Source organism: Paramisgurnus dabryanus, chromosome 11, assembly GCF_030506205.2.
Source record: "Paramisgurnus dabryanus chromosome 11, PD_genome_1.1, whole genome shotgun sequence".
Classification (NCBI taxonomy): Eukaryota; Metazoa; Chordata; class Actinopteri; order Cypriniformes; family Cobitidae; genus Paramisgurnus; species Paramisgurnus dabryanus.
Window position 1 is genome coordinate 36712373 of NC_133347.1, and position 11940 is coordinate 36724312.

The 11940-nt window shown below is 38.4% G+C and overlaps 1 protein-coding gene across 1 annotated transcript in view; it reads left to right on the plus strand.

The window, feature by feature from the left end:
* The window catches only part of LOC135718108 (uncharacterized), a 65350-nt gene extending 56714 nt beyond the window's left edge, over positions 1-8636 (plus strand). Inside the window, exon 2 of the mRNA XM_065240389.2 lies at positions 6981-8636. Within this exon, the coding sequence (XP_065096461.1) occupies positions 6981-8515 (1535 nt within the window). The 3' untranslated portion in view covers positions 8516-8636. The remainder of the gene's footprint in view (positions 1-6980) is intronic.
* Positions 8637-11940: the final 3304 nt, after the last annotated feature.

Genomic DNA, 11940 nt, shown 5'->3' on the forward strand with positions numbered 1-11940 from the left:
TAATGTTTTTTTTTTTTATCATTGTGTACAACTGTTCAACTAAATGAATATAAAATGGCAAAAATTAATGCACATTTATACATTGATTGAATAGATTTATAGAATTTTGAAAAAAAAAATTATTTAATGGATTTTTTGCATTTTGTGGAAAAAATCATTCGTTTTTATAATAAATCTTTGAAAATCAAGTTATGGATTTAAATTTTTTATGTTTTTATAACCTAAAGATGCTATGTGAAAGTTTGTAACAGAAAATAGTGGTTTTCATCTTGTCACTTTCTTGGTATAGAAAACACGTTTTTACCGAAATTTGTCAAATGGATTTATTGCGTTTTGGAACCAAACTCTTCATATATATAAGCGACTGGGGTCTCCTTAAAAGCCAACGCACAACAAAAGCCTTTTACTTCTGAAATAACATGCTTATAGGTTTTAGGTGTGGTGTGTATGGAACATTTAAAATAAATAGGCTTAATAATAATAGCGTAATAATATAGAGAAAATATAGACAAAAACTGTGTCCTGATTATGTAGCTCGGAGAGTCTCAAGTCTGCAATGTTTACGGCAGATCTGCAATCTGCAGTGTTTCCGGCTCTGATTCGAGAGACAGTTCGCACGAATCAGCCCGTTACGAGTTGAGGTACTCTCGATTCAGAGCAGATTCACATGTCTCTCGAGTCTGCATTGTTTCCGGCTCCGAGTGGGATTCTCAGGTCAGTTCACACGCAGATCAGCCGGTTACGAGTGGATCTGTAGAGCGAGTGAAGTCTGATTAATAATGTTGAAAGAGGTTTGTGTGTGTGGTGGCGCTGTTTATGGTTTTACATTGAATTGTTGTTGAACTCAACTGATCCGGGTTAATGATACTGGAGACTCGCGACTCACGAGTTAATTTAAAGATCCGGGTGAAAGATCCGAGTGAGTCACGACTCAAACAGGTCTACTCATCATTATATTGTGGATCTTATAATTGTCGCTTAGAATCCTTGCATCAGCTGCTGCAGTTTCACGATCACAAACTCGACCATGCAACTAGTTAAGAGTTAACTGGTTCGTCAGACCAAATAATTAAGGGCAGTTGATGCGCCAATACTTTACCCTGTAATTAAGATTAAGTGATTCGTCAGACCAAATTAATACAATAAAAAAGGCAGAAAAAGTGCCAAACTTTAACCTATTGATTAAGACTAAGTGGTTCGTCAGACCACAGTGGCGGAGCTAGACTTTTAAAACTGGGGTGGCAAAGGGGTGGCAAGGTATTATTTTGGGGGGTCAATATACAAAGTGTTCAATTACACTAAAAATTTATTATTTTCCACAAAATGTATATAGATTAAATTAAAGTTGTTTATTTACCTGAAAGTACACAATTATAGCCTATATGTATTAAGTATACAGCAAAAATAGAACAACTGGGATCTGTTTGGCCCTGATTTGCACCTAAAGTAATACATTACGACAAGATCTGAGTATATTGAGGTCTAAGCCTATTTGACAACACAAGGAAAATTGCTTAAAGACATCTAGACATGTTATGTTAAGGGAGGAGGGAACGAGTTTCCGTAAACTTTAATGTAATGAAGTAAATAGACTTCTGTCCCTCACATTAAGCTATGGAATGGCTTCAGATGACTTTGTGAAATTATAATCCAACCCTCTCAGACCCATTAAGTCACCCAAACTGACGTGAAAAAAGCGCGAGGCACCAAAAAAGCGCGCTGCTACATCCCTGTACTATCTCCACAGTACTATGTTTAATTTAATACCAATAAAAGCCGTTACATACCAGCAAAACGCTCTTCATTGATCCTGTGTGTGCTGCCGCGTTACGTTTTGGAGCACGAAGGAGCTGTGTGTCAGCTGAACCAACAGGCTTGTTCGACTATAAGCGGCGCCTCAAGAATCGACAGCCGGGTTACGTCAAAGTACCGCGAGAGCGATTCGCGAAATCGCATTCACGTCCGCTGGGAGACTTGAGAAATGTTTGTAAAAATCAAACAGTCTAATGTTTTCAGCGGGGTGGCAACAGGGGTGGCAAGGACTTCGTCTGGGGTGGCAATTGCCACCCCAATTACCCCTCTGGCTCCGCCACTGTCAGACCAAAAAAAATTTAACCAAAAGGCAGACGATGCACCAAACTTATCCTTATTGATAAAGAGTAAGTGGTTTGTCAGACCAAAAAAAATTTAACCAAAAGGCAGACGATGCACCAAACTTAACCTTATTGATAAAGAGTAAGTGGTTTGTCAGACCAAAAATAATAAAACGAGAAGGCAAACAATGCACCAAACTTAATCCTGGTCGTAGATTTGCGGTAATAAAGGATACCTCAATTTACTTGTTGTCAATAATTCAGAGTAAGGCAGAATAAATTCAAACGTAACAATTTATTAAGCAGGTAGGAAAAACTTAATTCAGAAATCAATTTACAATCCGATTCAAATATGAAACAATAAAACGAAAAACAATTGCATACCTGGTAAGAATGGTTACAGATAATAATCTGGTTACAAATTCCTCAAAACAACATAAAAATACATGATGCTGTGCTAAGACACATCATCATGGGGTGAATTTCTGAATATAGAAAATCCCCCTGAACCATTAACAAACTTTTCCTTAAGTATCCAGAGAACAAGGGATATAGGAATTTGGTACTGATTGGTTCCTGTGAATTCAGTGGTGTTGCCTAATATGTATACAGTGGGTGATTGGTTAACATGTCTATGGCAGGAGGTGTCTCCCAACATTGGGGGAAGGTTGCTTACTTTTATTGTTACACTTTAACATTGAATTTGGTTGTCATATTAATAAACCCATTGTACCACTTGCATTAAACATTTCATATGATATCAAACAAGACTAGTTTCAGATACTTTGTGCATGTATAATGTGGCATTCTATATACAGTTTGTTCTGAGACAATGAGAGTCGAGAAAGTGAGGTGGGGTGTGAGGCGTGGGGTGTCTCCGCACAGTGGGGTGGTTGTCTTGGGGGTAGGTGTGAGTTCTTTGAGAAAGGTTTCAGGTGTTAATTCAACAGAAATTAAATGTTTTTAGAAAATGGTTTCCTGTGGATTCAGCCATTTGTTGCTAGTCTTACAAAGATCTTTTTTCAGGGTTTGGCACCACCTTACATTGTACACATGGTTTCAAAATTATTATACATTGGAAATGACTAACAGGACTAACCCCAAGGATGGGGGGGCTAAGATTTATATCATGGAATACTAATGTGATAAACTCTAGTGTTAAGGCTAGCAAAATACTGTCTCACCTGCAATATCTTGCAAGGAACACATCTGTGCATAACTGACATCATCCGTATTAAAAGGGCATGGATGGGTCATTTATTTCATTCTACATTTTCTCAGAGAGCACATGGGGCAGCCATCATTATCCACAAATCGGTCCAGTTTGAACCTGTTACCCCTATATTCGATTCAAACAAGCGTTTTGTCATAGTACAGGAAAACTCTATGATACTTCTGTCATTCTCATCTCTATTTATGACCCCAACTGGGACAACAAAGAGTTCTTTATTAGACTCTTTTCTAATCTACCTAATGTTGGCAACCATTATATTATCATGGAAGGAGACTTCAAATTGGTCTCCTGAAAGACTGGAAAGTTAACGGGTGGTCTGAGAAAAAGGCTGACATTCAAGGAAAATCACCAGCACCATGGTATAACCATCATACCGCAGTCTTAAAAAAGTCGGCTAAAAATGGAGCATAGTTGGAGGAGCACAAAGTTAAGAGTTATGGCTTGCTGCATGGAAAGAGGGTGTGCAACACTACAGACATGCTCTAAAAACCGCCAGATCTACCTATCTTAGCAAGCTCATCAAAGAAAATCTCAATTGCTCTTGTAAGGGGGTGAAAAATATATGACCCCATCCATCCGTTTGCCCAATAGCGGAACCAAACGGCATGGCGAAGGATTATAGCGCGTTCTGTCTTTTCCGGCGCTTTGCAGATGACGTTTTGGTGTTATGTAATTTAGTTATATTTATCTCTAATCTGGCTCCAAAGACAAAGATTTAGTTTATATTATATTACAAATCGGATTGATTATTACTTTTAAAACTTACAGAATTTAGATGGATGTTTGTTTATTTATTCTGATAAAGCTCTGGTATTACACTCGTTCATTCGGTTCTCACAGTCGCACATGATCCTAGTACGGGCCTCATAATTAATATACTGGTCAACGGTCGTAAGCGAATCAGTGTTGGTCGCTGCCAGAGGTTGGACTATACGCTTAAGCGGCCGCTCTCTGCGTGCTCAACTTTAAACATACTGTATTTAGTCCCCTAAGAGGTGACACTTAATTATTACAATAATTATTTCTAGTCAAAGTTAATGAATAGTATAATATTGAAATAAACAGTGGTTGAGGCTGACCCTATTTAGAGTAATCAGAAATGTTACTCTAAACGGAAACACAGCCTCCACGCTTCTAAGTACATTTAAACTAACGCCAATTGCTAGTCGTATCTCACAAATCCTCAGCTGATGTATTATTCACTATCTAACTGGGATTGGGCCGATCCTAGCCTGATTTCAGTCCTTACGGTAACTACGGATACAACGATATTACTTGCAGTGTCAACATTTACCGAGCAACACAGAATAAAATCAAACATAGCAATTTATTAACCAGGTAGGTAAAACATAATTCAGAAGCCAATTTACATTCCAATTCAAATACGAGGAAACAAATATAATCAAATGAGAATAATGCATACCTGGCAAATGATGAATATCTGGTTACAGATTTCTCAAAGTAACATAAAATACATGATGCTATATCAAAGATACAGCATCATGGGGGATAGTTTCCATGTAGAGAAAGACCCCCTGGACCATTTTACATCATTCCCTTAAATATCCAGAGAGACAAAGCATATAGGAGTTTGCTACTGATTGGTTGTTGTAAAATTCAGGGGTGTTGCCTAATATACATACAGTGGGTGATTGGTCAACATCTCTAAGGTAGGAGTTGTCTCCCAACATTAGGTTAAGTTTACTTATTTATTGTCACATATTAACATTGAATCCTGTTGTCATATTAATAAACCCAAATGTACCACTTGCATTAAAACACTTCATATAACACCAAACAAGACCAGTTTCAGATTCTTTGTGCATGTAGAATGTATACAGTTTGCTTTTAGAACATGAGGAGAGGGGCACGAGAAAGTGTGGTAGGGTGTGTGACTCTTCTGTCTCACCCCATGGGGTAACTGTCTTGGGGGGTAGATGTGAATTCTTTGAGAAAGGTTTCAGATGATAATTCAACAGGAATTAGGAAGCAGTTCCCTCTGGATTCAGCCATTTGCTCCTGGCTTTAGAAATGCCTTTTGTCAGGGTTTACAGGGCTTACACTCTTTAACACAGTTGAAAAACTGACTAGAATAAAAAAACAAACAGAAACAGATACTATAGAAAGACTTCATGATCTTAATCACCAACAAAATTGTGGTTATAAGGGAAAATATTGAAGCTATGCAAGCAGCCACCAGTTTACCCAATAGTACACTGAACACTCAATTACCTCATGATCAACTTAAGCAATTTTATGCTACTACAATAGAGTAGCACTCAAAATGAATAAAATCATCATTGTGTACATTAGATCCTGTTCCCACAAAATTACTAAAAGAGGTATTCCCTGTAGTGTCACAGTAATGGCAAGCCAGCTACGCACATTCATAGCGAATAATAATACATATGAAAAGTTCCAATCAGGATTCAGGCCCCACCACAGCACAGAGACAGCACTGCTTAGAATTACAAATGACCTCCTATTAACAATGAATCGTGGTGAAATCTCAATCCTTATATTACTAGACCTTAGTGCCGCCTTTGACACAATAGATCACACAATCTTGCTCCATAGACTAGAAAACTATGTCGGCATCGGTGGTCAGGTGTTAGCCTGGTTTAGATCGTATGTAACCAACAGCTATCACTTTGTTTATGTAAATGAGGAAAAGTCATGTCACTCCCAGGTTAAATACGGTGTGCCGTAGGGATCAGTTCTAAGCCCTATCCTTTTCTTGTTATATATGTTACCTCTAGGAGACATATAGGAAACATTACATTAGTTTTTACTGCTATGCAGATGATACCCAGCTTTACAACTCCTCTCATTCTAGCGAAACCCACCAGTTTTCTAAGCTAACAGACTGTATTAGCGATATTAGTGGCAAATAACTTCCTTATGCTAAACTTCAATAAGACAGAGATACTTATTATTGATCTGAATCGCTCCAAACTAAATATGTCAGATTACAAGTTGCCCATAGATGGCTGCACTGTTGTGCCATCTTCCACAATCAAGAACATAGGCGTAATGTTTGACAGCAATCTATCTTTCGATAGTCATATCTCCAACATCTTGTGCACAGCAGTCTTCCATCTTGGAAAAACGCTACTGCAAGAGTGCTTACTTGATTTAAGAAGTATGACCACATAAGCCCAATTTTGGCGTCTTTACACTGGTTACCAGTAAAATATCGGATACATTTTAAAATATTGCTAATCGCCTATAAAGCATTAAATGGCCTAGCACCTTTTGTATCTTCAAGAATTACTATCAGAATACAATTCACTACGTGCACTGCAGTCACAAAACTCTGGTTACTTAATTATCCCTAGAATATCAAAAGTGTCTAAAGGTGGCAGATCATTTTCCTACTTAGCCTAAGCTCTGGAATGATTTACCAAAAAAATTTCGAGAAACGGACACAAGTCAATCATTTTAAGTTTAAACTAAAGAAATATCTCTTTAACAAAGCATTTACATAACTCATCTTGTAAATATGCTCGCAAGAGTTAACTTGTCCGAAACAAAGCATTCACATAATACTGTAAATGTTAAAAATACCTTACGTCCCAATGATAAACAATTACCATCTGAATAGATCTTAAGAGTGAAAAGAGAATTTTAATTTTTTTTTATGTTTCTTTCAGATGTGAAGAGTGAATCATGTTTGGATATAGAAATAACGTCCTCAACATCAGAAGAGCGACTGACAGCACAAACTCTTTCCTGCATCACCTGTGGAAAGACATTCAGCTCACAGAGACGTTTAGAAAGACATGAGAGAAAACACACAGAACAGAAACTCTTCACCAGATCTGAGATCAGCTTTACTACCTTACAAGAGAAGAAACTTCATTCAGAAGAGCACACTGAGAAAAAGAAAAAACAACTTCATTCAGAAGAGCACACAGATAGGAAGAAGAAGAAACAACTTCATTCAGAAGAGCACACAGAAAAGAAGAAGCAGTTTGACTGTCAGCAGTGTGGAAAGGGTTTTGACTTCTTATCTCAGCTGAATATTCACATGAGGACACACAGTGGTGAAAAACCTTTCTACTGCAGTGAATGTGGCAAATGTTTCAGCAGCAAAAGAAATCTTGATTCTCACAAGAACATTCACACTGGAGAAAAACCATACAAATGTCCTCACTGTGAGAAGAGATTCAGACAAAAAGACCTCATGAGGAGACACATGCTTGTACACACCAATGAGAAACCATATCAGTGCAGTCAATGTGACAAATGTTTCAGCACCAAAGAACATTATGTTGTTCATCAGAGAGTTCATACTGGAGAGAAACCTTACCACTGTAATGTTTGTGAGAAGAGTTTTAGTCAACGTGGCAGTTTGGTGTCACACCAGAGAACTCATACAGGAGAAAAACCTTACAAATGCTCTCAATGTGAGAAGACTTTTGCTCATTTAGGTTCCTTAGAGAGTCATCAGAGAGTTCACACTGGAGAGAAACCTTATTACTGTAGTGTTTGTGGGAAGAGTTTTAATCAGCGTCAACATTTAGTGTCACACCGTAGAACTCATACAGGTGAAAAACCTTACAAATGCCCTCAGTGTGAGAAGACGTTTACTCGGTTATATTCCCTAAAAGTCCATGTGAGAGGTCACACTGGAGAGAAACCTTATGCCTGCTCTCAATGTGGAAAGAGCTTCACTAATCCAGCTCAATACAGTGTTCATCTGAGAGTTCACACTGGAGAGAAACCTTACATCTGCTCTACCTGTGGAAAGAGCTTCTGTAGTTCAATTGCTATTAGAGTTCATCAGAGTGTTCACACTGGAGAGAAACCTCATCACTGTAATGTTTGTGGGAAGAGTTTTAGTCAACGTGGCAGTTTGGTTTCACACCAGAGAACTCATACAGGAGAAAAACCTTACAAATGCTCTCAGTGTGAGAAGACTTTTGCTCATTTAGGTTCCTTAGAGAGTCATCAGAGAGTTCACACTGGAGAGAAACCTTATTACTGTAGTGTTTGTGGGAAGAGTTTCAGTCAACGTCAACATTTAGTGTCACACCAGAGAACTCATACAGGTGAAAAACCTTACAAATGCCCTCAGTGTGAGAAGACGTTTACTCGGTTATATTCCTTAAAACTCCATCAGAGACTTCACACTGGACAGGAATCTTACAAATGCTCTCAGTGTGAGAAGACATTTACTCGGTAATATTCCTTAAAAATCCATCAGAGACTTCACACTGGACAGGAACCTTACAAATGCTCTCAGTGTGAGAACTTTAGACGTTTACTCTGTTATATTCCTTAGAAATCCATCAGAGACTTCACACTGGAGAAAAACCTTACATCTGCTCTCACTGTGAAAAGAGCTTCTCTGATCCATCCCATTTGAGAGTTCATCAGAGAGTTCACACTGGAGAGAAACCGCATCACTGTAGTGTTTGTTGGAAGAGTTTCAGTCGACATGAACATTTAGTGTCACACCAGAAAACTCATACAGGTTAAGATTTTACATAAGACGTGTACTGGGTCAGGTCACTTAAAAGCAGTGTTAATTTTGACAGCAGATTTTTTGTTTTAGTCATCTGAATTATTTTTTGTTTTAGTCTAGCACAGCATTAAAAAGCCTATTAAAAGTCATTAAATTGATTTTGCGAAAATTAAGGTCTTAAATGGCATTAAAAGCATTACATTTTATTTCTACAAACATTTTTTTAGTTTTGAAGAAAAAATATTTTGAGTAGTCTTAGAATTAGCTTTTTCCCCACCAGCGTTTAAAAAAAAGTTGCCAGCCAGCACCAGCATTTTTTATGATTTTCACAAAAGTTTAATGCCTTCCAGAAAATGTTCTTCTTTAAATATGTAAACATACAATATATCAAATGAAAGAACAGACCCTCTGCTTTCAAACAAACCAAAAAACATTTCATCCCTCCTTCATTTGTCTTTTATCACCTCTTAAATATGGGTAGGTTTCTTCAAAAATACCAAAAGTTAAGATAATTGCATTTTTGTGAAGAACTTTTGATAATGGATCAGATTCAGAGAGATCCTCAAAACATACACTGAATTTGAGCGGTTTGTCCTAAGGGAATACTTCTGGGTTTATACGTTGTGTAACAGTATTACAGATTGCCGGAAAAACTTGTCATTGGCAGGGAAGCGTTTTCTCTTAATTGTTGAGTAATTGGTGGTGAAAAGTTAAGAAACTACAACAGAGAAGCCCTTTGAAATGCCCCAGTGTCAGGCAGATTGCAAGACCCCTCCATCATGAACAGAGACCCAGAATGGTGCAAAGGAAAGTTGAAGTCTCTAGTTGAAAGATTTCTGCAGGACCAGTTAACAGAAGGAATTTCAGCTGGTAGGAATATTATAGGGATAGCTTTAAATTTTTATAGGGATAGCTTTTCCCTCTCTCAACAGGGAAGTACAGACTTGCAATACAGAATGAGACATTGTTGAGGCCCAGATAATGGTCTGTAACAAGGCTTGTGGAGGGGTTCTCAAAGTATCCCTTACAAAGGCCCTACTTGCTTCTGTATCTGCAGCCAGGACCAGATACGGGATTTACCTTGATGAAGAATGGAGGAAGAGAGAAGGTGCCATGCATGGACTTAAGTGCAAGTTATAGTCATGCATAGGTTCTATGGTGTAGCTAGAAGTTGTAGTGTTTGAAGAGGTGGAAGAACATCCTGAGACAAGTACGTTCCCTTTCACAAGAAGTTGAACAGTGCGAGGAGCGGCGACCCAGATGGCAAGAAAGTGCCTGTGCTATATTTCTGTCTTGGTTGGAAGCACATGTGAAACATAGGCCAAAGGAAACTAATTATGACAAACACAAGGTAAATATACCTTTCATGCTTATAGTTCTTTGAATTGCAGGAAACTGTGTCTCTACTAGAGACTTCAATGACCATTACTGTAGCTAGTTTACTAGCAAACAAGCTATGCTTTGTATAGACGACTTGAATTGAATTGTTCTTTAGTATTTAATCAGTACGAGAACGGGCTCATTAAATTATGTTTTTTACATATATATTTGCAAAACTCTAATGTTGTACAATTTAATTACTAGAGTCCCAATGAGAACGGGTTTGTGGCGAGCTCACACGCCGACGAGACGCCAGCAGAGGAGACACAATACATTTGGCAGCCACATCTTCCAGCCCAGAATCCAGCTTGTCCTGCAAGAAATGGACGAATACAGTTGGTTCGGAGAAATTGTTGCAGACTTGCTGCATCGATTGCCTGAAGAACATCGAACACAGACTATGTTCGACATCTACAAACTATTGTTTGAAAAACAGCAACACAAATAAACTGTGTGCTGCCATGTTTACTTGTTTTGCTGTGCTAGGCATTGGCATAGTCTCTGTATTCTTTTTAATGTTTCGGCATCATCTGTAATGTTTGATTTTATAGAGGAGAATATGATATTGATTTGAACATATTGATTTTGACCTGTAAGTTTGACGTTTGTGCTGAAAATTGTGAATTTATTTATAAACTGTGTGTTAGCAATCATAAAGTACTGTAGCTTGGATCGAGGGCATTTAACAAAGTACCGTTGTCTGCAACAGCTGCTCGGTACTCCCCAGGTTGAGGGACACCTGAAGCATCTGTGTCCACAAAATCAGCAGGGATGTATCGGTTTGCAGGTGTGTTGCTTTGTCAGGATGGAATTTCAGGGCTCATCCCACAATTATGTTGCCACCAAAAATCCAAAGCTGTTTTCGGTGACAAGTCTGGCTCTGGAAAGCTTTTAATTGTAAATTTGCTCTTCCATTGTCATTATTGCACCTATTTGGGGAAAACAAATACAATTGTGTTATTCTGATAATTACATTGTTACTCTGAGTATACAGTGAGTAAAATAAGTATTTGAACTGCCTGCTATTTTGCAAGTTCTCCCACTTAGAAATCATGGAGGGGTCTGAAATTGTCATCAAAGGTGCATGTCCACTGTGAGAGACATAATCTAAAAAAAATCCAGAAAACACAATTTATGATTTTTTAACTATTTATTTGTGTGATACAGCTGCAAATAAGTAGCCTAGAAATCTAGACGCACCCTAGCGGCCGCAAAATATATTTGCTGCCAGGGTTTAGTCTAGGCACTCACAATACACTTAACCGGTCCAAAAACCAAAATTTGGTCAGGCCAATCACATCGTGTGTAGCGTCTGTGGGGCGGGCTTAACATGATGACGACAGAGCTGCAACGGTTCCTACTTGAAAACAGAGGCTGCTGCTGCTGGCGAACAGCTATCTTTTGAAGCGGCTTTGGCCGCGACTCTGGAGGACTTAGACTTATGTTTTTCTTTGAGAGAAGAGCAAATAAACCCTACTGAAGTCCTTTTTAAGCAAGAAAGATGTGTTTGGAGTTTTGCCGACTGGTTACGGTAACTACGTCACCTTCTTCGTTGCTCTGATCCGTCATAGCGCTATCCTATTGCATGCAGAGGCATTTTGAGGGACAACCTTATATCCCGCCCCTTGCATTGAGCCGTTTGTGTGAAGAGTTGCCAGACCTTACATCTTGATGTAGGTCTGGCTAACCAGGCTAGCAAATAAGTATTTTGACACTTGAGAAAGTAAATGTTAATATTTGGTACAGTAGCCTTTGTTTGCAAT